The 24737-nt window shown below is 50.4% G+C and overlaps 7 protein-coding genes across 7 annotated transcripts; 2 read left to right on the plus strand and 5 right to left on the minus strand.

Moving 5' to 3' along the window:
* Positions 1-1698: 1698 nt before the first annotated feature.
* L3040_006546 (uncharacterized protein) lies at positions 1699-4482 on the minus strand (the record flags this gene model as incomplete). The annotated part of the gene is made up of 9 exons (XM_066154154.1): positions 1699-1878; positions 2036-2119; positions 2184-2458; positions 2511-2647; positions 2718-3808; positions 3858-3977; positions 4029-4240; positions 4308-4386; positions 4441-4482. 9 exons carry the CDS (start codon positions 4480-4482, stop codon positions 1699-1701), a joined length of 2220 nt encoding a protein of 739 aa, XP_066011136.1.
* Positions 4483-5532: 1050 nt separating this feature from the next.
* On the minus strand, positions 5533-5876 carry L3040_006547 (uncharacterized protein; the record flags this gene model as incomplete). Its single annotated transcript, XM_007290121.2, has 2 exons — positions 5533-5647; positions 5698-5876. 2 exons carry the CDS (start codon positions 5874-5876, stop codon positions 5533-5535), a joined length of 294 nt encoding a protein of 97 aa, XP_007290183.2.
* Positions 5877-6518: 642 nt separating this feature from the next.
* Positions 6519-9052, plus strand: L3040_006548 (uncharacterized protein; the record flags this gene model as incomplete). Its single annotated transcript, XM_066154155.1, has 8 exons — positions 6519-6618; positions 6708-6718; positions 6776-6832; positions 6896-7546; positions 7595-8331; positions 8379-8574; positions 8622-8957; positions 9008-9052. The coding sequence occupies 8 exons, from the start codon at positions 6519-6521 to the stop codon at positions 9050-9052; spliced, it is 2133 nt and encodes a 710-aa protein (XP_066011137.1).
* Positions 9053-9777: 725 nt separating this feature from the next.
* On the minus strand, positions 9778-11751 carry L3040_006549 (uncharacterized protein; the record flags this gene model as incomplete). Its single annotated transcript, XM_007290123.1, has 8 exons — positions 9778-10308; positions 10360-10413; positions 10464-10721; positions 10775-10818; positions 10865-10969; positions 11016-11096; positions 11150-11218; positions 11316-11751. The coding sequence occupies 8 exons, from the start codon at positions 11749-11751 to the stop codon at positions 9778-9780; spliced, it is 1578 nt and encodes a 525-aa protein (XP_007290185.1).
* Positions 11752-14121: 2370 nt separating this feature from the next.
* Positions 14122-16718, minus strand: L3040_006550 (uncharacterized protein; the record flags this gene model as incomplete). Its single annotated transcript, XM_007290125.1, has 2 exons — positions 14122-14795; positions 14876-16718. 2 exons carry the CDS (start codon positions 16716-16718, stop codon positions 14122-14124), a joined length of 2517 nt encoding a protein of 838 aa, XP_007290187.1.
* A 681-nt stretch (positions 16719-17399) lies between these two features.
* Positions 17400-19080, minus strand: L3040_006551 (uncharacterized protein; the record flags this gene model as incomplete). Its single annotated transcript, XM_066154156.1, has 5 exons — positions 17400-17888; positions 18376-18674; positions 18728-18764; positions 18924-18979; positions 19065-19080. 5 exons carry the CDS (start codon positions 19078-19080, stop codon positions 17400-17402), a joined length of 897 nt encoding a protein of 298 aa, XP_066011138.1.
* Positions 19081-20769: 1689 nt separating this feature from the next.
* L3040_006552 (uncharacterized protein) lies at positions 20770-21644 on the plus strand (the record flags this gene model as incomplete). The annotated part of the gene is made up of 3 exons (XM_007290127.1): positions 20770-20877; positions 20954-21056; positions 21118-21644. The coding sequence occupies 3 exons, from the start codon at positions 20770-20772 to the stop codon at positions 21642-21644; spliced, it is 738 nt and encodes a 245-aa protein (XP_007290189.1).
* Between the last annotated feature and the right edge of the window lie 3093 nt (positions 21645-24737).

Here is a 24737-nt window from a genome sequence, read left to right on the forward strand (position 1 = left end):
CAATTTTCGATCTCAGCTGCGGACTTTCACTCTCAATCATGCGTCCATCTACTTCCAATCTCCTGCAGCATATCATCATCCCACCGGGGCCCGATTCCCGAGACAGACAGACAGACAGACAGATAGATGACTTTTTTCGAAGCCCAAACTTATGAGTGCCAACGCAAAAGCTGATTTCAACCAACTTTCCTAGATAAAAATCGGCATGATAGAGAACCGACTTGCACACCTCGACCAAGCAGGTGACAACGACTACTTCAAGATGCCGTACGGGGCATACAAATACGAGAAATGGGGGCGGGGTATATGACAGGAAAGACGTCTGTCTGGAGCTGGACGCAGATCACAGCAAATTGGAGATGTAAGCTTATCAGGGGAGGTACATCTGCTTCTACCGACTTGCAGGTTCGCTATAACAGACCACACTCACTAGACTCAATGGTGGGTTGTCCGAACGGCGGGATGAGAAGTCTTCCTTGCACCCGAAAGATAAAAGTAATAGCAATGCGAGGTGTAACTCAGGACTTTGGTGCAGCTCTTCTCGCGACCTTTGCTAGTACCGAGAAGGGGAAAATCACCACGCATCATAAACTTTTGCAATTGATAAGCGAGGAGACCCTGAGGAAAAGAGCACAGCAGGAGGGAAGCATCGAAAATGGGACATGAAAACGGAAACCGAATTGAAAGCCACAGTAGTCAGGACCCAGAGTCCTATCACTCACTCACCTACGAATACTCTCTTTGAGCCGGCCCGAGCTCCTCCTCCTCCTCCCCCCCCCTTTCATCAAAGCACCACCAGCAGCATCCCTCCTTCACTCCCCTCGAGTCTCCAACAACCCCCCCCTCGCCCAAAACCCACACTCCAATCAGCCTTCTCTGACCGGGAGCGCAATCCGCCTCCTCGCAAGCATCATAAGAAACCCCTCGTCCGTCTCCGACTCCGAAAAGATTCGTTCGGCCATCATTTCCGAGTGCTTCTGTAGACGTGCAACAAAAGTTTTCCACGATGAGGAGGAGGAATGAAACGGTCGAGTCATGCGTGAATTCGGGGTTGGTGATTGGTGAACTGGAGGGCGTCTTGGATGGAGAGGAGTTTGGAGGGGAGGGTGGCGAGAGGAGGGCTGCCCGGCTCCGAGATGGTGGTGATGTGGGGCGGGGGGTGGATTTGCTATTATACCATGTTACTATATTATGTTAATCAATGTGCTGTCTGTTCCTCGGAGAAGGGACGCGGGAAGCATGTAGTTGGGTGTGTTGCAATTCACAACATCGTTTCGAAGGTGGTCAAGGGACCAGTCAGGACGTAGATGGGTTTGGTGAGGGCTGACATTCATCAATAACCACATTGACGTTCAAGAGCACAGTACTGTGTGTTGGGTTTGAACAACCACACTCATAGGGATAGGTATATACATACACACCGACCCAAAGAAGACGTGAAACAATTCGTATATGGAGTGTAGTCGAAAAAGGGGGTATACGCAAGCACACAAAAATCCGAACAAGCCTATCCATCTATTCATCCCTGATAGGACGTTCAACCCTACGGCCCTTTTCCACCACCCACGAAGCGAACCTACCAAAAGGCTCGACACACTATCCACAATTCCTTGAGAAGCTTCTCCCAATGCAGGCATAAATACTAATCCACCAAGCCCTGTCTAACATTCAATCTCCGGCTCGCATCGACGATCGATCCTAGCGTCTGGTCGCGGCATTCACCATTTGCCGCTGCTTGTTCAGCCAGCTCTTGGGCGCTTCTTGCCTCCGCTGCAGCACAACATGGTTGCTCTGGAGTCGGCTGGTAAGGTCATACCAGGCCGTGGCGATGAGCGTGTTCTCTCGCGTCAGGTTCTTGATCATCGAGTCTTCCGCCGCCTACATATATTGTCAGCCTCAAAGTTTCCAAATTCCAAGTTTTCAAGTCCAACCAAAGCACGGTCAGAGACGAAGCCAGGCACAATTGCCAATCGAGAGCGGTGTTATTTCTCTCATTGAGAGTACCTGCAACAGGAAAGAGGATAGTATATGTTACCTTTTGCGCTTCTGGGGTATTCTCCTGCGCCGTTTTGAGCATTCGTTGCAGGTCTTGGATAAGTGCATCCTGTTTTTGGATTTGCTGTGAATTGTGTCAGTACTCCTCGGGGTGAAAGTTCCCGCGTAGCAGATTCGACAAGACTTACCTCTCTCTGCTTTGCCTCTGCTTCGATGATGGCTTGAGCGTGACTTTCATCAGTGGTTCCGGATCCGCCTCGACCTGCTGCTAGATCTTTCCCAAGTCTATCTTTAGACAATAGTGCATCTATGAGTTGGCTCTTTTGTTCATCAAAATCAGTTGAAAGTGCCTTGTGTTTGTTCTGAAGCACAAGCAAGTCATTCTCGAAAGAAGCGGTTATAAGGTCATGAGCGGCCTTGAGATTATTAATCGCTTCAATCTCCTCCTGGTCTACAGCGGCCACTAGAGAAGTGTTAGATCTGAGTTCAAAGAGAGACTTGAAGGAGAGACTTACAGTCGGTCTTGGTAGAAACGAGATCACGATCACGGCTCGAGAGTTCAGCTTCTAATTCGGCAAGTTTCGCTTTGGCTGCAGTAAGCTCTTGATTTGCTTCGAGATACAATTTTCTCGTATGTAAGATGGCTTCTTCCCTGTAAAAATTCATCAGTAAGTCTCGCACCAGTGACCAGCCGCAGGACTCCACATGGAAATCTGACATACTTTTCGTTTGCAGATTCACTGATCATTGCACTTAGTTGCTCTTGTCCAAGGGTGTGTTTCTCAGTCAGTTCACGTAAATTCTCCTGGAGCCTCTTCTTGACCCTCTCGGATTCTTCGAGGTCCAGCTGAAGAGCGGCACTGGTCGTGCCAGCTGTGTTGCTCTTGAGCAGTTGGTTCTCGACCTTCAGTCGCGAGATCTCGAGCATGAGACTAGGCGTGGCGTCTTCGCTTCGTTCGAGCTCATCTTCCAAACTCAATCCGGCCGGCTTCGACGTTGGGGAATCCGGAGAGATTGGACCTGCTGAGTTAGTTTTGATCTGCTCTTGCAACTGATCAATGAACTTCTCATCGTGTTGCTGCCTCGCAGTCATGACCTGGAGCTGGTCGTCTCGCAGTCGTAGTTGTTCTTCGATGTGCTTCTTCTGAGTTGACAGTTCAACGTATGTCAACTCGTACGAATGAAATCTTTGCTGGTATTCTTTCAGAGTCGCCTTAATCTTGGTGTTCTCATCATAAACCCTATCGAAATCCTTCTGATTCCCCTGAAGAGTATCCAGCCGGTCGCGCAAGGTGGTGTTCTCCTTCTCCACAACGGATAATTGTTCTACCTTTTTCTGGTAATGTTCCACGGTATTCGCTTTCCTGGAGAGTGCGATGTTTGCGGTCTTGAGTTCCTTCACTTCGTCCTCGACTTCAACAAGCCGCTGGGCTGCAGGCCGTAGATTCGACAGTTCTTTAACCAATTTTTCCTTGGCGATCCGGTCAGACTCTATTTGGTTTTCCTGACTAGCGATAAGATCCTCTTGCTCTTGGATCCGGATGTTGAGACTTCTGATATAATCGCTCTGGTCACCATCGTCCGAGTTCTCGTAGCGTTTCAATTTGTTATCTTGCTTGCTACTGTGCTCGAGTAGTTCGTCGTGATTCTGCTGTAATCGTTCAAATCTTGATATAAAGTCCGCGTGCTTTTTCTTCAACATCTCATGATCATGTGCCAAAGCTGCAAACTTGCCTTCGAGAGCGAGGCCAGGATCGTCAGCCAGGGTCGGAGGAGCTTTGCTGCTGACCGGAGTATCCTCGACTGCGTCTATCTACAAAACTGATCAGTCTTGGTACCATCTACCCAGAGGTACACCCTACCTGCTTTATTATTCCGGCAATCGCGGTTTGTGTAGGTGCGTCTAGAGAAGTCGTAATGATCGAAACGTATTTCTCGGTGTTCGTGCCTCGTATAGCAGCCATCAGAAACATAGTGAGGAACTGACCACAATCGTTAACCAAGTCCAGCTGGCTAGCAGCGGGTTTCCTCACCTTGAATGTCTCTTCTGCGTCCTCATGCTCCGCTATAGCATTCAGGTCTACCGGGTTCGCCGTTATGAATGCCTCCATGCCTTCGCAAGTATTGTTGATGTAGCGGAGCAGCGACCGGTGGATTGCCTCCAAGCTCTTTTTCCGGCCCAGCCACTTCGACGTCGTGGCATTTTTCTCGAGGTTTCGAACGGCGTACGTTGAATCGATATCCTCTGCGTTGGCCAGGAGTCAGTTCCTGGACAGCCCAAGAAAGAAGGAAACATTCCATCCTGCACATACCGAGCATCTTAGCAAAGACGGCTCCATCTGTCAAGTCCGGCACAGTCGCAATACGAGCATTGAGCGGGAAGGTGTTTGCCTGGGCAATCAAGTTAGCAGCTATCCAGGGCCTCAGACCAGATGGAACCCGAACCCATTCCAGCAAAGCCAGCTCTGTTGCCCGAGTGTACGGCATTGTTATTGTCGAGGGCGTTGTCCGGCGTCGCAACTGATCGAGTATCTGGTACTATTCATGCGCAGAGAAGTGTTGTTGTAGGCGGAGAACTATTTGAATTGGTGGGTACGATTTGAGGCTTGTTTGACAGAGGCTTATCTGACATCTTGGTTGGCCAGAAGTTTTAGGCGCTCAACTATGCCATTTCTGAAGTTTCATATTCATTCACGACAAAATTTACTGTTCAAGCAGCTTCCCGGCTCAGGAACGCGACGTCGAAGACTTCGTACTTCGCTCCGTAGACGGAATTATCAATGCTTGGCATGGCTCGGAGCCCCTATATCACAATGATATCGGCAGAACAGTTTGACCCAACTTCGGGGACCTGTAGATGAAAGAGTATGATTTGATTGGCGTCCATTATCATTTTACCCACTTAGGAGAAGCTATATTGGATTCCATGCGAGTGAGTATATGGAAATCGTCACACACACTTGGGTAAGCTGTCTGCAAGCCCAATGGTGTATTTGCCTAGTGGAAAATCCACGTCGTAACATTCCCCAACTTATACACAAACATTCATATTATTTAATGTACTTTTTGACAATTTGACAGCAGCCGCGGCTGATCAATCAAGCCGCAATATTCTCTTTTTCCTGACTGGGTAATACTCCGTAGGGCACGCTGTAGGGAAAATCTACTCTGCTCGAAGCCCTAGACTATCATTTGAAGAGATAGATTCAGTATTTGCCAGACCAGATAGCAGAGCAAAGACTTCCCTGGACCAGCTAAGAAGATAGTGGACAAAGTGCCACGCCTCGAAAAAAAATTATGGATATCACGTAGGAGACCAGATTTCCGCACTTTGACTCCGGACTGGCAGCTTTTGGAAAACAACAATTCCATCGAGTACATTCTTCCTGCCGGCACGTCCAAGCATGCGCCTGCGCCTGCGCCGGTCCCTCCGCTTCCGTATATCCTTTGCGCCTTGGTGATCTAAGATCCTGATATCCATTTGTTCAATGTCACGCCATGTCCCAGTATACAATTTATATCTCCATGCCCTTCTCCTCATAGTGCATTGTTGACAGAGACCATCTGGTCCTCCTCCACAGTAGCAAGGTATTCGGTGTTCAAAGTCGACACGGTCTCGAGGGCCTTTGCCGGTGCATTGGCGGCGAACCCCCTGGACTGGCATCAGTTCCACCGAGAGAGAAGCGGGAAATAGTGGCTTACTTGATCAACTGGTACTCATGCGTGATGATTCCACCAGCAGTCTTGATAGCGTTCTTTGCTTGATTCAAGACGCTATCTGGGGTATTATCGGGGTAAGAGACAATAACGGATTTCAGCGGTGAGGTGACGGCAGCGGCCACCGCCACGAGGGCAAGGGTCGAGAATATGGCGAGCCTCATAGCTTTGGTATTCGGGTTCGTGGTGTGTTGGTAAGTACTACTTGGAGGGTTCGGGATTGGTGGTGTGAAGTTGTAACGAAGCCCAGTGGACTCCGTAGTCAGTGATGCTGTTGATCGAGTGATTTAGGGGTACCTGGACGCCCCACACTTAGCCGTCTTGGCGTGCTACCTGCCTTAGGTAAGCTCCAGATCTCCACTCTTTGTCTGAAGCTTCGTCGTCGCGACCTCAAGACCATTTGATTCCAACGAACAACCACAACCACGTCGCCGCTCGCCAAAACCGCTTCCATCCACGAACAAGCATAATTCTTTTCCTCCTTTCATTTCGCGAGCTGAGTCATCAGGGATATTGGGGGGCTGCGAAGACGGTTGGGCACGAGGCTTTTCGTTTGACAAACCGAGACCTGGAGAGCGGGCAGAAGAGGTGGAGGGCTGGGGGTGGCAGTCATCAAAAATACACACTTCTAATTCTCACTGAGAGTTCAATATCTGCATGGATCTAGTTAGCTGTTCTTGAAAGGAAAGGAGCTTTCGTTTGGCAGATTCACCCTAGTCGGGGTGACTCGCCTGGAACCATTTCTTCGTTCTGATATCCCCACGCTCTTGAATTTCCTTTGGCTCTCCTCCACCCTCACCGCCATCATGTCTTATGGAGGACAGTCTGATGAGATCGCAGAGTCGTTTGCCGATGCTCTGAAAGATCTCGGCATTAACTCTCGCTATGAAATCAGCAATCTAACAGGTAGGTGATGTCCAACCTGACTCCCACCGCGGAAACTTCTCTGCTCCTCGCAATACTTTTCCTGAGCTGCAGCGCTGACCATTCCATAGTAATCGCAAAGGCAATTTACTCCAAGATATCCTATGCACTAGCTTGCCTGTCTAATATTGCTCTCTAGGAAAATACCGATCATTCCCTCACCATATCGGAGGCTCTGAAGACTCACATCAAACAGGTAGACCTGCTCACCCCGCTCACCAATTCCTTTTGTCTCCCTGCAGTCTCTGACATATAACAGGTCGCTCCTCCCAAAAAGCTTCCTGCTTTCTATGTGCTTGATTCCATTGTCAAGAATGTCGGTACGCCTTATACCCTCTTCTTTGGCCGACAGCTCTACCAGACGTTCATGGAAGCATATGCCCTGGTAGACAACAATACGAGGGCAAAAATGGTCGAAATGTTGAAGACATGGAAGGAGCCAGTGCCGGGGTCAATGGACACACGACCGGTCTTTCCCCCTGAAGTCACAAGACCGATTGAAAATGCTCTCATCAAGGCTAGGACTTCGTTTTTGCAAGCTCACCAAGAGCGGACTCAATCTAGTATGTCACGAGGTCGCCCGGGTCCATCGCCTGCCCCTTACCGCGAGACACCGACTCCTCCAAACGCATACCGGCAAACACCACCTCAACAAGCACCCGGATACCAACCCCCGGCATACCAAGGCCCAGGCTATCAAGCGCCTGGATATCAGAACCCAGGATACCCACCCCAAGGTCAACAAATCTCTGTCCAACAATCCGGGTATCCATCAGGCTATCCCCAACAGCAGTACGGCCAACCAACCAATGGATCACAGTATAATCAGTCAAGCGGGCAGCAATACGGTCAAATAAATGTACAGCCGTACAGTCAGCCAAACGGCCAGCAGCAATATTCATTGCCTCAAGTAGATCTTAGCCTCAACCACAAATCGGCCAAGCTAACGAAGCCACAGCGACCCCCAAGCCAACAATACACTCAGCCACCACCTGCACAAACAGGATACTGGCAACAACAGCAACAGCCCGTAACTCAGAATTATGGCGCATCTGGAAATGGGATAGAAGATTTGAACAATGATATTGAAAAGCTCATATCCTCAGCAAGAGCTGAATGGCCTCAGAACCCAAACGATACTAGTGTACAAACGAAACTGAAAGCCCTGCTTGATCTACAAACCATCTTGCAAAGCCAAAAGCTGCCACCTGACCAAATATTACTAATTAAAGACCAAGTTGCGCAGCTGTCCAGACCCTCTCAGCCTGCACCCCAAATTCAATCTCCAATTCCACCTCCCCCACCCGTAGTAGCTGTTCAGCCTCCCGCTCAACAACCTACGCTGAGCTCGATTCTTGGTCCTGGTGCTCTAGCCGCCTTGTTAGCCAGACAGGCAGCGACCTCTCAAGCGCCCACTCAAGCCGCGCCTCTTCAATCACCATCACAGGCCCAGGTCCAGCCTGCTTACCAGCCTCCTCCTTCTGCAGGCCCAACGCCTACACCCCTTGACTCAAACTCTTTACTTGAAAAACTAAGAGCTGCTGGAATGTTGTCGGGCCCTGCACAAACACCACCTTCTGCCTTTGTTCCCTCGGGATTTCCTTCAGCTTTTGTCAATACCCCTCCCAACCAAGCCCGTACGCCTCTAGCAGCCATTCCCAATGATGTTGTTCTTAAGGCTGCTTCTTTGAAGATGTAAGCATCCAGCCTCTTTTATTGTGCTAATGTTCTAATACGGTTAGTCCACGACCTCACCTAATTGTTAGCCTCTACGCAGGGCTTGGTGCTCCCTGTACACAATGTGGCAGGCGATTCCAGTCCGATGTAGAGGGCAAGAAGAAGAAAGCCGCTCATATGGATTGGCACTTTCACGTTAGACAACGACTGGAAGAGGCAGAATCTCGAGGCCAACACAGAAGTTGGTATGTGGACGAATTGGTAAGGCCTCCCAGTTTACATGGTCGAATCTCTCTGACGAAGCCAAGGACTGGATCAAATCCCGTGAAGTAGAGGGCGAGACTGGTATCATCTCATCTGAGCCCTCGCTGGGAGTCAACGCCGCAGCTGCCGCCGCCACCAAACTCTCACACATCCCTGTCCCAGACGATCCCGTTCTCGCCGCAAGCCGCTGCCCTATCTGCCAGGAAAAATTCGAGATGAAGTGGTTGGACGAGCTGCAGGAGTTCGTTTGGATGGATGCGAAATGGGTTGGAGCGAGAATATTCCATGCCAGTTGCGACGAAGAGGCCGCAAAGGATGTCACTACTCAGAATAAGCGAGGAATTACCCCTGAGCCAGTCTTGGGGAAGCGGAAGGCTGATGTAAGATTTACCCTTGTGAACTCAACAAACAGTGACTAATGTGGATTCAGGACGACCAAATGTCATTCAGAACAAAGATCAAGACTGAGACATAGGCGCTCAGTGGTGACAGGGTTAGATAATTGCATACGTGTCGATGCTTGCATAGTCACGGGGAGGTACCACATTCGACCTTTCAGGAGCATAGCACTGGAGTTGGTACAGGGAGCTCAGCTAGATACCAAGACATTCAATGAGAGAACAATTAAACAGCAGCTTCTTCCTACTTTATGTCATATTTTCTCCATTGTCTTTTCCTCCATCTCTTCAAAATCATGTTGCCCCTGATTAGCTTCCACAGAGGCCCCCATGAGGCGGTCCTGTACTTGTGGCGCCTCCAACTGACTCCGTCTTGACGAATTCAGCAAGTAAATTGCTCAGAACTGATGCCAGTATTCATGAAATTGGAACGATATTGATGTTCAAGTTTTCGCGAGCTTACTGGACGCGCTTGAGGCGTATGGTTTCGCTTCACCAAAGTCAAATTGCCCTTGATACGTGGCTTACCTCATCTTGACCTCTAGTAGAGCTTGGGCGTCTTTTTGGCAACGACTTGGATCTCAATCAGGCTGGAAGTTGTGCAGCTTTATGCTGCGGCAATTCAAAATATCTCAACTTCCCCACGAATACGATTTAAGAACTCGTATGTGACAGCGATAAGCATTTCAATTTATATTCTCCGTAAACCGGTTGGTAATCAGGGGAGGGGCACGATAGATGCTAATGTCTAATGGAAATGTAGACGCAAATCTGTCTTCAAGCTGGACCGCGGTTGATCAACTCAAGTGAGCTTGTAGCCTCCTGTCCGACTGGGAAAGAACTGAATGGGATCATAAGCTTCTTGAATGCTCTTCAAGCGCTGGTATGTATCATCTCCATAGCCTCGGAAGACTTGCTGGTCAGCCATGGCATCGTTCATAAAAACTGCAGGCTTGTATCCATCCGCAGGCGTCCCGGCTCGGAAATTCGACCCGAATGCGTCTGGGTACGCTGCTTTGGTATACGATACAATGTTGTCGGTCAGATCTGTGGCTATGCGATATGCATCTGCGTCTCCCATCTTCGTGAGCCAGGCGCAAGTCACACCCATCCACTGGTGGTCGCCGTGGTCAGGAGACAAGCCGAGGAGGTTTCCCAGCGGATTCACTCGTGCTGATGCTACTGCTACGGCGACTGGCTTCGGCTGGTAGATGAAGGTGAAGACAAAGCCGGGCTGGACAGGTTCCTGCGAAGTGTACGAGATGAAATTGTTGAAGTTTGCATTGATGAGGTCAGTGCCGTTCCGACCAGGAAGATTGGGAATTGTGGCACCCTACTGGAAATCAGCTAGAGTATTATCAACCTCAGGACGATGTTCACTTACTCGGAAAATGTACCGAAAGCCGTAAATGCTGCCAAACTGCGCATTGGCTATGAGCTGGCTCAACTGTCAGTCAGAGGGCTGAAATATATCTGAGATGGCCATACCAGCGCACTATATGTCTGCGTTTTTGCGTCGTTTCTTACTGTAGGGAGACCATCAAACCCGGCAAAGATCTCGGCTGGTACATCTGGACCATCGTAGAAAAGGAAGACGGCAAAGAATTGCTCCAGGTTGCCGATCAGTGTCTGGAAGGTAACGATGATGGCAGCCTTTGGGTCAGAAAAATTCTCGGTGAAGTTTTGGGTGGCGCTCAGTATTTGAGGTGCGTAAGCTCGACTGTAAATCCGCACTCCTCCCCACACCTAAATGAGTATATTAGCGATGTCAATGCTGTCCAGAGAGGCGTTGGCCTTACTAGACCGATGGGAACAGTGTTGACAGTGAACCTGGTCACGATCCCTGGGAAGCGGTCAGGAGCTTCCTCTTAATACTCGTCTACTCTTACCAAACTGGTTGCCGCCTCCTTTCAGAGCCCAGAACAAATCGGGATTCGTAGATGGATTTGCGTTGACGATTGTGCTATTGGAAAGGACGACCTCGTAATTTTTTACTGGGAAAGTGTCAGCGTTAACAGAGCAGCAGAGAGCACGGCTTACCATTATCACACGCCATCCCATGCTGGGCGCTCAGGAAGCTCATCCCACAACCTAGGAGCAGCCCTCCAACGCCAACGTCGCCTGGAATGTTCAGCAGCTAGTCCCTCAGTCGCCGGTCACCCAGCCTGGCTTACCCAATCGTCCTCCAACGACAGCAACATTGTAAGGCTCTAAAGCTGTCATGGCATCCATCCATCTGGCTCCTGGTCATCAGAATATTGCCGTAAGCATATTTCTCCTGCCCATATCTTCTGGGCGTGACTGACTTGTCTTGGGAGTATACTCGAGGATCTGACTTACCTGGGCTCAGATAAGCTGTCTTCCGATCGGAGGATAGAGTCGTTGAATTCAGCATTGCCATCGATATCAGTACCCCGCCATCGGTGCTCGAAAAGCCAACGTTGGCGTTATGCCCGCCGCTTTTGGTAGCAAATGGAACATCTGGATGTCTCAGCAGGACCTGGACAGTAGCCGATACATCTTGGGCGCTTGTTGGAAACACGACGCAGGCCGGCGTGAAATCGGCGTTGGCACTCGACCAGTAGTGGAACTTGGCGTATAGGTACGTTTGGGTAAACAAAGCAAGCGGCCAGCTCTGGATGTTGACATGTGTCTTGGTAGTCAGTTCCCTGCAGCAGTCCCTGGCTCTTTGTAGAGGGACAGTACGCTGACTCGATGCCGTGAGGGGGCTTGAGAGAAAGACGGAGAGCACAATGAGCTTCGTCGAGAGGTGCATGCTGAGTTTGAGAGGACGTTGAGGTCGATGGGCCGGAGGAGGAGATGGGGAGAAGGGGAGAGATTGACTTGAACTTTGAGGGCAGGTTTCCTTCCATTCTCGTAGGCCTCGTGCACATTGCACGGGTCTAGGATTCTAACTCTGAAGCCAGTTGACCAGGCCGTTCGACGAAAAATGTCCAGGACGGAGGGAATGGTTTTCCACTTCAAGTTCAAGGGCGTTCCTGCACGTCAGATTTCTACAACATAAGCAGGGTCGCCGACCCGGTGATGGTTGGATAGCACCAAGATATGGTCATCGATTTTGTCTCACTCTGCCTGGGGGAAAGATCATAATTTACTGCAGCTGGATCACATAACCGGTGACCACACTTATTCTCATGCACGTGGTTCTCATAGAACTCGCCAATGTCAGCTGAAAGTCAACAAATCAAGGTAGTCCACGGATTTGGATTGACTCAAGACACGGACCCGTACCCGTACCCGAAACGGTTCGAAAGCAGAATGCCACATTTCATTATTTTCAGCAGACCGCCAACTACTTTTTGCTCCAAGGGAAGTGGGATGTTTCCTTGCAATTAAACCCTGGCGTGAAATTCCAACGCGCATCTCTGCAAAAGTTTGTGCGACAGTGACCACCATTTAAACTCGGTGAACCACGTCCCCAGCACTTTGTCACGAAACCCCCTTGGCCAAAGTTTTTATCGACTTCAGCTTTGCCTGACTGGCTTGACCGAACTTAGAGAATCCTACCGGCAGCAAGAAGGCCTTGATTGTTTGTGGTCTCACGCGAGGTTCTTATTGACACTTTAGCGAGCTTGCTAGCTCGGCGACAAGCGCTGCCCGATAATTTCGCGCCTTCCCCTTATGCATAACTCTTCTGCTATAATCCCACATCGATCGACAAGGCTATACACCACTGTTTCTCCCTTGCGCGTTCTACGATAGATTTCAGGTCGTGCTCGGACCGTATCTGCTCCTACAAAGGCTTTCCTCAAGCCCTCGACCAATTCGAAAAGAATGGCAAGATCCGGAATTTGGCGGATAGTTATATATTCGGCTAGAATGGCAAGATCCAGACCGTGATTGGGTTCGACTTAGAGTATGAGTCCAAGGCGGCTTCATTCTCAATGTGGATGCCAGCGACAAAAGGTGGACAAGGAAGGAGGTGAATGCCTAATTTCGAAAGCAATTGTGCATCAACAAGTACACCACACATCTAGAGTCGTTTATCCATGTAACTGGATAATAGATAACAGATAAAATTCCGTACTAGCAACGGCGAAACGATTTCCTCCCCCCAACAGCTCTCTCAGGATAGATACCTTTACGGAATTCTGCACCCGAGGAAAAACTGAGACAGGGCGCCACCGCATGGATCCATAGTCCTTTCTACCCAGCCACTGCGTGCCTTCCGTGAAAAAAAAGGCAGAGAAGCGCAATGCCGAGAGAGCAAAGCAGACGATAACGAGCAAGCCTCCGACCCGAAGTGTTCGTCTCTGAAGAAGCCATTCAGAGAGAAGCCGCAGGAAGAACAACTGGACGCCAGAGATGAGCCGAGATTCTAACTTGGAATAGGATCTATCGGCAGACGGGGATGACGAGGACCAAGATCCCAAGCCCTGAAAGTGGTGCACGAATGTCTGGTAGAGCCGCGACTGACCGAAGCCGCGTGAGAGTTCGTCGGCCGGGGCAAGACCGCCACCATCGCTGCCGATCACGTCGTGGTTGGTTAATGGGGTCGCGACGGACAATGTCTGCTTCGCGGGCGCACGACTGGCAACTTTCCTCAAGGCGATTACGGCCGCACAGAAGCCCGAGCCACCTGGAAGCGTGGGATCCATGGAAGGCATCTCCAAGGTAGTTAGTTGGATACGGTGCCGCAGCGTGCCGAACGAGTCCGTTCTGGCTGCCGCTGGTCTCGGAGGCTGGATTGACGGGGTACGAGTGCTACTCTGGGATGGCCTAGGATGCTGGATGCTTGCTAGGAGTCTTTACAGCAGGTATTATTATCAAGTGGAGGAGTCTGGGTTGGAGCCGTCATTGTACCATGGTGCTCACCTACTAGCGCGATTAAAATATTGTATTTATAGTCTCTACACGCTCGCGTGCTCTCTAACCTCTCACTTCATCTTAGTGATCGAAACGGTAAGGCTAAACTAGATACTACGACTACTTGACTCGATACTTACCGTCCTTTGCATCTGCATCGATCGCTAAGCATGACCATCTTCGAGATGCATGCCACTGTTGGACACGAGGCAGATGACAGGTGAGAGCGAACGAGTACCAGTCCATATTCCCTATGAAATCGAGTCTTGAGTTCTCCCTCCATAAATCATCGGAACTTTGCTGCTTTCCCACAACGTCATCACTGCTCATCATCTGGAATTGGCATATGGTCAACGACCGTCAAGCCGCAATCGTCGTCAGAGTCGTTATCGATCATTTGGGAGCCGCTGCTATCAGATGCGTACTCCCTATGATCGTGTTGGCGGTCGGTGAAGTCAACCCCCGAGAGACCTTGTGTGGTGTCCACTACGCCACGGCCACGCTCACGACCAGCCTCGATATATTGCTCTTGCTCTTGCTGATTGAGATTGACTTGAGAGATTCCGGGAGGGTGGGTTTGCGCTGGGGAGAGCTGGGGAGGCTCGCTTCCCCTCTCCACGTTGGGGTTCGTGATGTCCAGATCAGCAAGTCCCATGGTCAGATCCTCGAGCCCGTGACGAATACTACTTCCACCAACCCTTTCCGTGTCCAGTGCTCTACTCGACCTTGGATCGAATCCCTGTGCTGGATCTCGTCTGTCTCTATCTGCGTAACTTGTCCCCGCCTCGAGTTCGGCAGTTGGCGGCTCGCTGTCCATTAGACAAAGCAGATCTGTCTCATACCCTCCTTCTCCTTTTTGGTCGCCATCCTGCACATTCAGTACCCCCATCTCAACATCTAACAGTTGGATCTCTGCGACGTCGCCCTCGATGACTGTATCCTCGACAAGGATCCCTTCGAAGCCGCTCTTCTTCAGAATCTTACCGATCAGTTCTTATGCCACATATCATATCAGCTAGTAATATTGCTCCGCGAATGTTTCCATATGTGGGGGAGAACTCTCGTTCGCTTACCTGGATATCGCAAGTGGCCGCTGACTTCCTTGCTGAGGTTCAAATTGTCGACGCCTTCGACGTCGCCAATATCCTGTAGACCGGCAATGCCGAACTGGATGCTCGTCGCTCGGTAGAGGAAAGCGAGGATATAGTCGTTCTCGGAGTATACGTTGATGAGCTTGCCAGAGACGACACTACGCATCACACGCCAGCTGTTACTACTGCTCGGCACCGGACTCCCGATAAAGACCACATCCTCAATCAGGCCAAAAGCTTTCCTGTCGGCCAGACTTCTCAAACACGAATATATGACCCTGGAGCCCAGAGAGTAGCCGACGAGTGTCACGGGCCGTTCCCCTTGAGCCTTGTTGATGAGCGCGTCGGCGAGTACCTCCCCAGCTTTCTCACTTCTGCTCCTTGCTACGGCAAAAGGGTTGTCGATGCTAGTCGCCATCTTCAGGAGATAGACAGGCCAAAGAGCCGACCAGAGCGTGGCCAGGACCGTCCGTTTCAGAATGTCCATCTTTATGTAAGACCATGCGTAGGAGGAGACCATGTCGTCCAAGCTCGTGCCCAACGCGATCAAGGCTTCCATCTCATACTGGAGGGCAAAAACCTCGCTTTCTCTCCCGAGGACTCTCCAGGGTTTGAGGACGTCGTCTCTGTTGTTGAGCCATCCGTTGATGCCGATTGTGACGCGAAGTCTCCTCCCTTCCGTCTGTGCCTCCTCTTTCGTCCCGTGCTCACCCCATTCAGAAGCAAGAGGCAGGAACCTGAAGTCCGATACCTCTTTCGCGTAAGCGTCAACCATCTCGCCAGTCATCTTGCCCCCAAATGCGCCGAACAAGCTCCCAACCAAAGCCCCATTCATAGCAAAAATCCCGAAGAACGAGGCAACACCACCCAGCCCAACGCCCCCCATGATACCGCCGATGGCCCCGGCTACAGCCGGAGCTGCCAGCCCACCGGTGATGCCGATGACCGCGGCTCCAGCAATGGACGCCAAGCCAACCTTCCATCTCCTCGACGAAGCGTTTTCAGCTCGTCGCTTCTGCGTCTCCGCATCAGCTGTCAGGGCTTTGGAGGCCAGCAGAAGCGTCTGTGCAACCTCCGTCTCCTCCTTCATAAGGACGCTCAGCGGTAACGCTAACGCGCTGGTGAGATAGCACAGCAACACCCTCGAGTGTGCCGAGTAATGGCCCAGACTCAGCAAGAGCAGAACCACGCAGCTGACAACACAAACCCTCTCCTCCTTCGAAATGGTGCCCAGTCGAGTCGGGACTGGGTGATATCGGGACTGCAACCGTAGAACGTCCTGCGCCTCTTTCCTTCTTCTTGCGTCAGCCTCGACTTCTGCCGCTACGTCTTTGACGCCAGGAGGCGGAGACACCACAGATGAATGCGGAGTTGGTGCAGGGTTTCTCGCTGCCAGCCAGTAGTCCCGTCTCCTCTGCTCCGACCTGGCATCTTCCGGCCCACCAGAAGCCTTCCCGAGCACCGCTCCTACTTCCCGAGCCCAATTGTCCAAGTACGAGAGAGCATCCCTCTGGAGTTCCCGCAGCTTAGGAGTCGACAACGGTTTCTCTAAGCAAGCCGCTAGACGTTTCTGGCGCGCTTCGGCTCCTGGATCGGGGGATGGAGAGGGCTGTGGTGATGTCGATGTGTTATCGCTAGAGCTGCTTCTGCTGTTGCCTCCGAGGAAAAGGGGCGCTGCTGATTCGGCCTGCGGGCCATTGAATGAAGCTTCTATCTTGGAGCGCATATGTGAGATGATCTTGTCTATGAGAGTAGACAGCGCACGGCGACGGGCGAGGTTTAGGACTAGCTTCAGGTCTTTCGGGTCAGATGCGTTTGGCGCCATCTCGGTTGATTTATGTTGATTGAGACTCTCTGGAGGACGGTCGGGTTTTTGGAGAACCAAATCGGTAATCAGAAAGCCGGAGAAGAGTGGAATGACGAGGTCAGTTATTCAAGAGCTGGATAGATGGTTGAAGCACGTCATACTGGTAATCATCGTACGGGCTGTCGCCTGAATACCAGCGCGAAGGGTTGTTAAGAATCGAGACGGCTGTGTAGCGGCTAGAGGCATACAAATCAATTGTGGGATTAAGATAAAATGCCCAACGTTTTAAAACTCAGGTTCGTGCCATTAATCCAGTCCCGTCTAGAGGTGTGATCTATTCGTCTGCTTGAGATATGAGGGCGGGATACTTAGTGCTGTGCCGCAATGTCCCAGATGCCAAGCCGAAAGATGTGCCCTGACTTGTAGACTTTTCATGTCTAGAATTTGGATTGAGAGCTGATCAGTCTGTGAATTATGGATTCCGTCCCTGATCTCTTTTGGTTTGAGGTCTCGCATACGGATGTAACAATCAAAGCAGTTTAATACCGGTCACGTGGGATAGACAGGCGCTTTTGGTAGGGCTGACTTGAAATCTCAATGACTTTTGAGGCGCCCTGGCTTGACCGGAGTCTTACACAGGTGTCCTGGCCGAATCTCTGAGTGAGTTCGAGTGAGTCGACTGGAGTCGACGTAATTCCATCATATCTCATCCATGTCCTCCAAATCATCGATCATAGGAAACGCTCCAACCTCGACCCGCTCAGGTCTTACGAAGACTCCGAACTTGGGATCGCCATCCTTTCCCCAGTATCTCTTACCCTTCAAGCTCCCATCATTCTTACCAACCGGCTCATCCAACCTCACACCGATCCACTTGCCTGGGCCTCCTGGAATCTCTTCCACATCGCCGACGTACATGACCTCGCCTCTCTTGGAATCATCCTCCCCGACCCTACATCTCTTGCCAACTTCAATTCCTCTGTTCTTGATCTCTGCATCGATGGCCTGGAGTTTTGCCTGCTCGAGAGAAGGGGCAGAAGGATCGAAACGGCCAAGTTTGTTGGCTTTCTTCCACGCTAGGACACTGTCGGTCTTCTGCTCATATTCATCAGGTGACATCTCATACTTGGCGACCATGCTAGCGTCCGTGTAGTTTGGACGCATTCCAGGAGGCCGGATATCAGTAACCTGTGAGATGTGAGGTTAGCTTGATAAAGCCAAATTTGGGATGAAGCAAGATCTGGTTTCTGCAAACTCGGTAGATGCATGTAGAGAAATGGTCATCGGTGCTTGCTAGCAGTACTCGCTGTACGATTGGCAAGTGGCAGAAGCCGCTAGAAGGTTATGACTTCCTGAAGTTACTTCATCTTGCACGAAAGAGGTGATCAGACATTTCTGGCAATGTCTTACAGAGTAGAGACCGAACCGGATTCGCAACAGACGAACATCAGCAACAATGCCACTTTTGCGATTGGCGGCTCTGGAGATAACCTTGTTTGACTCTCCGCGAACCTGCACCTTGGCTGGCTCAACGGTCCCACAAGGATAAGGGTCGACCCTAGAATAAGGCTCTTGCCGGACCTGCCGGAGTATGGATAATGCCCGAGAGTATCACCCATGTTCCATAAGGCGCGTCGGAGCCTCGGAGGGGGGTGATCAGAAACCTCAAACTCACGTGGATCTCGGCATATGGTGCCAAAGGCCAGTTTCCCAGCTGCGTGTGCTCTTCATCAGCAGCCTCGAGGAGGATCGGTTGCCGGCCTCCCAGCCTCAAAGTGAGCTTCTGTGAGAGAGGAGGGATGCCGGTGACTGGCTCCAGCTTGGCCTTGAGTTGCCCGACGGTCCATGATGGGGTGATGCGACGCTCTGAAGACGAGTTCTCCGAGGTGATCTGGAGGGGAATATCCCCTGCGGTTTGCAAGTTGCTCATCTGGACGATCGATGGGATCGCACGTTGCAGAAGGGGTCTGGACTCTGATGTGGCTGTCAGCCGAGGCAACAATATAGCCGCTGACCAAGGTTTATACCACGAAAGACCGTCGGGGTGTAGGGGTGTGAGTCGTGCTTTTGATGCGTCTTGAGTCAGTCTGTGCTTCTCTGCTGCTGATTTGAAACGCCAGAATCGGGGAATTCTAAATCGAGACAGTCTGCGGAACGCCCTGCACACGAGTCACGGCGAGGTGGGGGCAATGGAGAAGGTGGTGGTGGGTAGTAAGTACGTACAGTAGTAAGTGGTGGTGGGTTCGTCGCGAAGTTGTCGAAGTGCCGGCATGAACGTCCTGCAAAGGTGGAGAAGAGGATGATGGAGCCCCATCAGATTAATTGCAAGGAAGAACGATGACTTTTTCTATCACTGTCACGAACCACAAATTTCCTGCATCTCTTAAGTACGCTTTGGAAGTATGAGCTATTACCCAGTTTACTTGATCCTAGGTAGTTGAACTCTCCAATCCAATCAAGCTGGTGGTTGGGTATTAGCGTTGAGTTTTAATAGTTGTAAGAGGGAATCGCATGAAAGCAGTATCGGCTACTAGTCAGGGAATCTTCGGCCACACTATTTACATTGAATTCAACCAAGGAAAACACCCTGACCTGGCTGCGCCAGGTCGGCACCACCGACCCGGGACAAGTCGGCAACATCAAAACACTTACTAAGATACCGGTACAACTACCAATATAGACAATTAAAAAAATATATATCTCAATGCCCAGAAGACATTACTATACAGACCGGTACTTTTAGATATACAGTTGCATTCATCTGTTGCGAGTCAATATATTCAAAAGTAGTGAAAATATAGTTCAAAGCTGTCCCGAATAATTACCTACGTAGTAAATTTTACCTGCCCGCCTCAAAGATCTCCACTACCACAACCTTGATTCAAGAAAACGTCACAAATATCGATACGAAAACATCGAATCTATCATATTACCCGACTACGTAATTATCAAAAAGCAGTTGGTGGTGATACACATATACTATTAATGGATTTCGCTCCAAGTCCAATTTTCGTGCTCCTCTCTTATTCAGCACGGCAATCTTGACATACCGGTACAGTACCAAAATCAATAATCATCGTAAGCTATGATACCTTTCCTTCCCATCTGACTCGTACCAACGTTACCGTTAAGCTTAAAATCGCTCTGGTAAATGAACGGTGATCAGAGCTGCCGGTGGAGTTCTCAATGACTCGCCGTACTCGAGCGATTCTGATGAGGTCGAGGCTTTGAACACGCTTTGTCTCTCAGGCACGGACCAGTAAAGTCGAGAAGTACAACCAGAGTACCGGTACTACGTTGCAGGCGTAAGGTGTCGTTACACCCTTGAGGGTCGGGCACCCAAGGGGTTTAAAGTAGAGATTTAAACTTTTGAGGTACTCTCAAGGGTGTAACAATTACGCCTGGGACCTAACTAAGTAGTATAGTACCTAGTACCTAGTACATGGAAAGTACCATTTTTACTACTTTCACCCAGCACAACAATAGAGCAACAACTTACAATCAAAATTGGATTGGTTGAGTGTCTGTCATATTGAAACTCGTTACGGTGCATCTTTTCGTGTAAAAGTATTCACGATATTGATCGGTGGGTGATCTTATATCGAGTTTAGAAGGACAGACAAGAATTGTCGTCCCGGGGCCGGTCGCTACGTAGTCCGGGTCGGTGGTGCCGACGTGGCGCAAGACCGGTCGGGAATTTTTTCATTGCTTTTCAAGGTGGCCGACGATTACGGATAGAGAACCCGATCGACTCCCATCCATTCCGTCCTATTCCGTCCTATTCTTAGTAGTACTTTTGTGCTAAGTACGCTCACCTTTTCAATAGTCAATTAAAGGAAGGAGATTACAATGTTATTGATATCAACTTGGTGAAATGAATGAAATGAATATGGGTGGTTCAAAGAGATATAAGTCCCTATTGGCACTTGCTTCGGAATAGCATTATCACCTTCCTTCCTGTCACCTTCCTCGCTATCATCTTCATTATCACTTGCAAGCATATTCCTTTTTCGTCAGCTCGCACTATCAAGAGACTATAATATAAACCTTCAATACAGGTATCTCTAAAATGATACTATCATCGCAGTTTACCTGCTCGATCTTATTAGCTTTGAGCTTTCTTGTCAATAGAGCTTATGGGGAAAGGGGAATTATCGGTTATCGAACCGTTCAAGAAGTAAGTTTCACTTGATATGTATACCGGTATAATATATACATAAAGTATAAGCTTATATTAATCACGCAAAGTATAGTGGGAAGCTAAGCAGATGAATGCATACCAAAAGCCTTTCAGAGATCGAGTATTCGATAAGGATAACGCGCAACAAAATCAATTAGGGCATGGCTTGTATTTGAGTAAGTTGTAAATCGTTACCTCCTCATCCTATTCACGCGGAGTTTAACAGATTCACAATAGTAAACGAACCTGCTAGCTGGAACGTGCCGGAATGGTTGACCTCGTGGTATTGTGTTGTCGAAGCGGACATGGACAAGTTTGCTGAGACCAGCAAAATCTGGATCCCAGGACAGTACACGGGGCTGGACAAGCACGGTAGGAAGAGGTCCAAGCCGACGCAACTATGGAACTGGAGGGCCGATAACGAAAACACCATCCTCGAGTATATCAGGGTGATGGGCCAGCCGAACCCGAAGAAAGCGTTACGCTTCGCACGCGTTCCAGCGGCGCCGGGGAAACTGCAGGTGGTGATTCCATCGGACATGGTCAACAGAAATACGTTGGATTTCTCGGCTCAATGCTGGGAAACCAAAGAAGAGCTATTTGACTATTCGAGCGCCACTGTTGATTGGATGAATTGGGAGATCGCTGGGGATCCTGACGTGGCGGATCCTGAACCGAGCGATTCCTCCGACAAAAAGGAAGAGGCGAGCTGGTATCAGGGGTGGTTGGATTGCATCAGAGGCTCAGGCACATGCACTTGGTAAATTTTTTCCGGGCGGATGTCCCTTTTTGGTAACATGTACGTACGGAGCTTACGGAGCTTACGGAGCTTACGGAGTAAAGGATGGTGCTATTCATAGAGTTCAATTTTCCTAATCACTGAATAAATACCCTTGTCGATCACGGGATCACAATATAGTACCGGTACCGGTATACGTACAGTACGGAGCGGAGTAGAACGAATCCTTCTAGCCACAGCACCAGCCACACCTGTACAGATCAGATCTTTGGATCGTGATAGCGATATGCAACAGAGCGATCGCATGGTGTCTCATCTAATCCTCTTCTCTTTTTGTCAAATCACCATAATTGCTTGCTTGCTTGCTTGCTTGCCTACCTGCTTCCCTTTTACTTGTTTTCTTCCTCTCGCTTTCCCTCGCTTGTTTGGCACCTCCAGTCCGTCCGATATCTGGCGTCGCTCTTCAACCGTGGTGAATATGATAATAAAAATAAGTATCCCAAAAGTGATGACAAGGCTCCTGACTATATGGTTCACTCGCAGCAGCCCGGTCTCATGATCCGGCGCTCTGACTACTTGCCAGGAGGAAGTCATTATTGGTCAATCGCCGTTTGCAGGTTTGCAGATAGATCAAATCAATTGGCTCTTTGTAAGCGGGACTCGACAGTATGAATATCCAGGGGGCCGGCTGGGCTGGGCTGGGCTGGGCTGGGCTGGGCTGGCCGGCCAAGTTGACCAAGCTAGAAGTACGGTAGCTGACCAGACCCAGGATGGATGGAGAACCTCGAAGACAGCCCGCTCCGTATGCGGGTGTGGACCTCTTTGTCTTTGCTCAGGCCATGTGGTGTCCCGAGGACCTTGCACTTTGCACCGCTCAGCCGCTATACGGAGTACGGAGCTAACCTAGCAACTTGCAAGAGTCCAGAGACCCTCCCATCTTCGCATCTTCCCATCTTCTTCTCAACACTCCAGAGTCTCAAAAGTCTCACCGCTCAAACTTCATGGGTCTTCAGACGCCTCTCGTTCCCTTTTCAGCCCTGCAACCTCGGCCGGTCACGCGACTTGCATATCGAGGAGATGCGCTTCGCCGTGGGAAATCCCCCCGCCCACTACCCAGTGGGGAGTTGTCCGCCAACGGTTTAGGATAAATAACTTGGCTGTTGTGGATATGTATGGACTCGTGCGTGGAGCAGAGCTGGTCGTACGGCACAACAATTTCATGTCATGAACTTTCCGTACAGTCGATCTGGTTCTGTCGGAAGTTGACTCCATCTATCGAAAAGTCCTCAGGTCCTCCCGCCGTCCAGCTGCCGAGGTGAGATGAGCTTCTGGAAGACTGCGCGGCGGCAAGAAAACATCCGGATGACTGCGGCGACATCGAAGGCATAAATTCGGCAAAAGTGCCGCAGTACACTTGTTCTGCAGCTAGAAGTAGAAGTAGAAGCACTAGACCCTTTGATGTGTTGGATATTGACCGTCCTGTGTTCCGGGAAGCGCTTGCATGGTGCAAATATCCACACAATACCAACAACGACAACAAGAGCAATTGTCATGATCCCTCGGACAAACGGAGGAGCCTCTCCCTAACGGCGTCCTGCAGGTCGAGTCGGGTCCGCACCTCGTGGCTGTCAAGTGCCATGAGTTTGGCTTGCTGCTGGCGACGGTAAGGAGAACAATAGGTACTTAGTGACAATGCAGACGCGGCTGGCTAATGCACGGCATAGTTCAAGTCGGTCAAGTCAAGGCGCAGGGCTCTGGCTGGATGGAAGGCTGAAGCCCGTGCAGCAGCGACTCGTTCCCGAAGCTGTAATGATAATAATAATGATAATAATAGTAGGTATTTCGGTACAGTAAAAGAAGTCCGGAGTAAGTAAGTACCTAGGTACCGACCAGCCAGGAACCCAGATCGTCTGATGCAGTGGACACTTCGACGGCGATCCCATAAGGACAAAACCAAAAACTCCCGCGGCTCGTGATATTCCTCTTCCTCTTCCTGTTCCTCTTCCTGTTCCTCTTCCTATTCAGTGTTCACCGCTGCCGTGATATTTTCCCTCGGGAGTCGAGCGGTAGATAGAGTTTAGAGTTTAGTACCGACTCCCGGACGTCCCAGACATCTCTATTCTTGTCCTCTTGTTTCTATAGACGCGTTCCGCGCAGAAAATATTCGCTAAGCCGTGATTTTACGGAACGATGGGTGCCTATCTTTCTTTCCATCCTCCTTTCTCATGGATTCCTTGTTGGGGGAGCTTTTCGAGAAGGTCTCCTCTCCCGCGTTCCCAGCCAGCCAGCCAGCCAGTCAGTTAGCCACGATTCTCACATTCCATCGAAGCCATCGGCCAGCAGCGGTCACCAGCGCTGGCGTCTTCACACCGCTATCTCCAGATGTAAAGTCCCGCTGGAGGCAGGAGACAAAGAGATTGATCGATTGTGCCCTTTGTGTGGGCCTGAGCCGATCCCTGGCAAACGGAGAATTGTTGTCCCTCGGGCCTCTAGGCCTCTGCGCCTCTCCCTTTTGAGTCGCTTGCCAGCGCAGCATCGTTGCTTTTTTTTGGAGGGGAGGGGAGGGGCCGCTGAGGGCACCGGCACTGAACAATCATGACTTAGGTATGCTTGTCCTGTCCTGTCATATTCGGAGACACGGTCAAGATACGGGTACGGGTACGGGTATAGTATATTTATTTGCAAGCCAGGCAGGCTGTCAGCAAGGCGATCATGGTTCATGGCCCTCGCGACGCTGCAAGCCATGGAGATCATACCCTGCTTGATCCCTGGAGCGCTGGAGAGCGCTGGAGCCCAGAGCCAAAGAGCCCCGAGATGGAGAGGCCTTGTCCTTGTTGCTTGTGTTGACCGCCAGTTCGTACGTACGGACGGACGGACTGACTGACTGACTGATTGACTGATCGTACTTAACCAAGCCAGATCTGATGCGATGATGTGTTTGTGCTGGTCACGCTGCAAATCTGGAATCGCAAATGTGGATGGCGCTGGGGCTGATCCATGAATGAATACCACGGCCACGGGTGGGGTTGGGATTGGGGTTGACAAGCTTCGTCCTAAGTCAGAGCAATGGCAACAATCGGAAGCGCTAAATACAGAGATACCGAGTACAATGCAACAA

Source organism: Drepanopeziza brunnea (assembly GCF_022702325.1).
Source record: "Drepanopeziza brunnea f. sp. 'multigermtubi' strain 214-2 chromosome Unknown ctg11, whole genome shotgun sequence".
Taxonomy (NCBI): Eukaryota; Fungi; Ascomycota; class Leotiomycetes; order Helotiales; family Drepanopezizaceae; genus Drepanopeziza; species Drepanopeziza brunnea.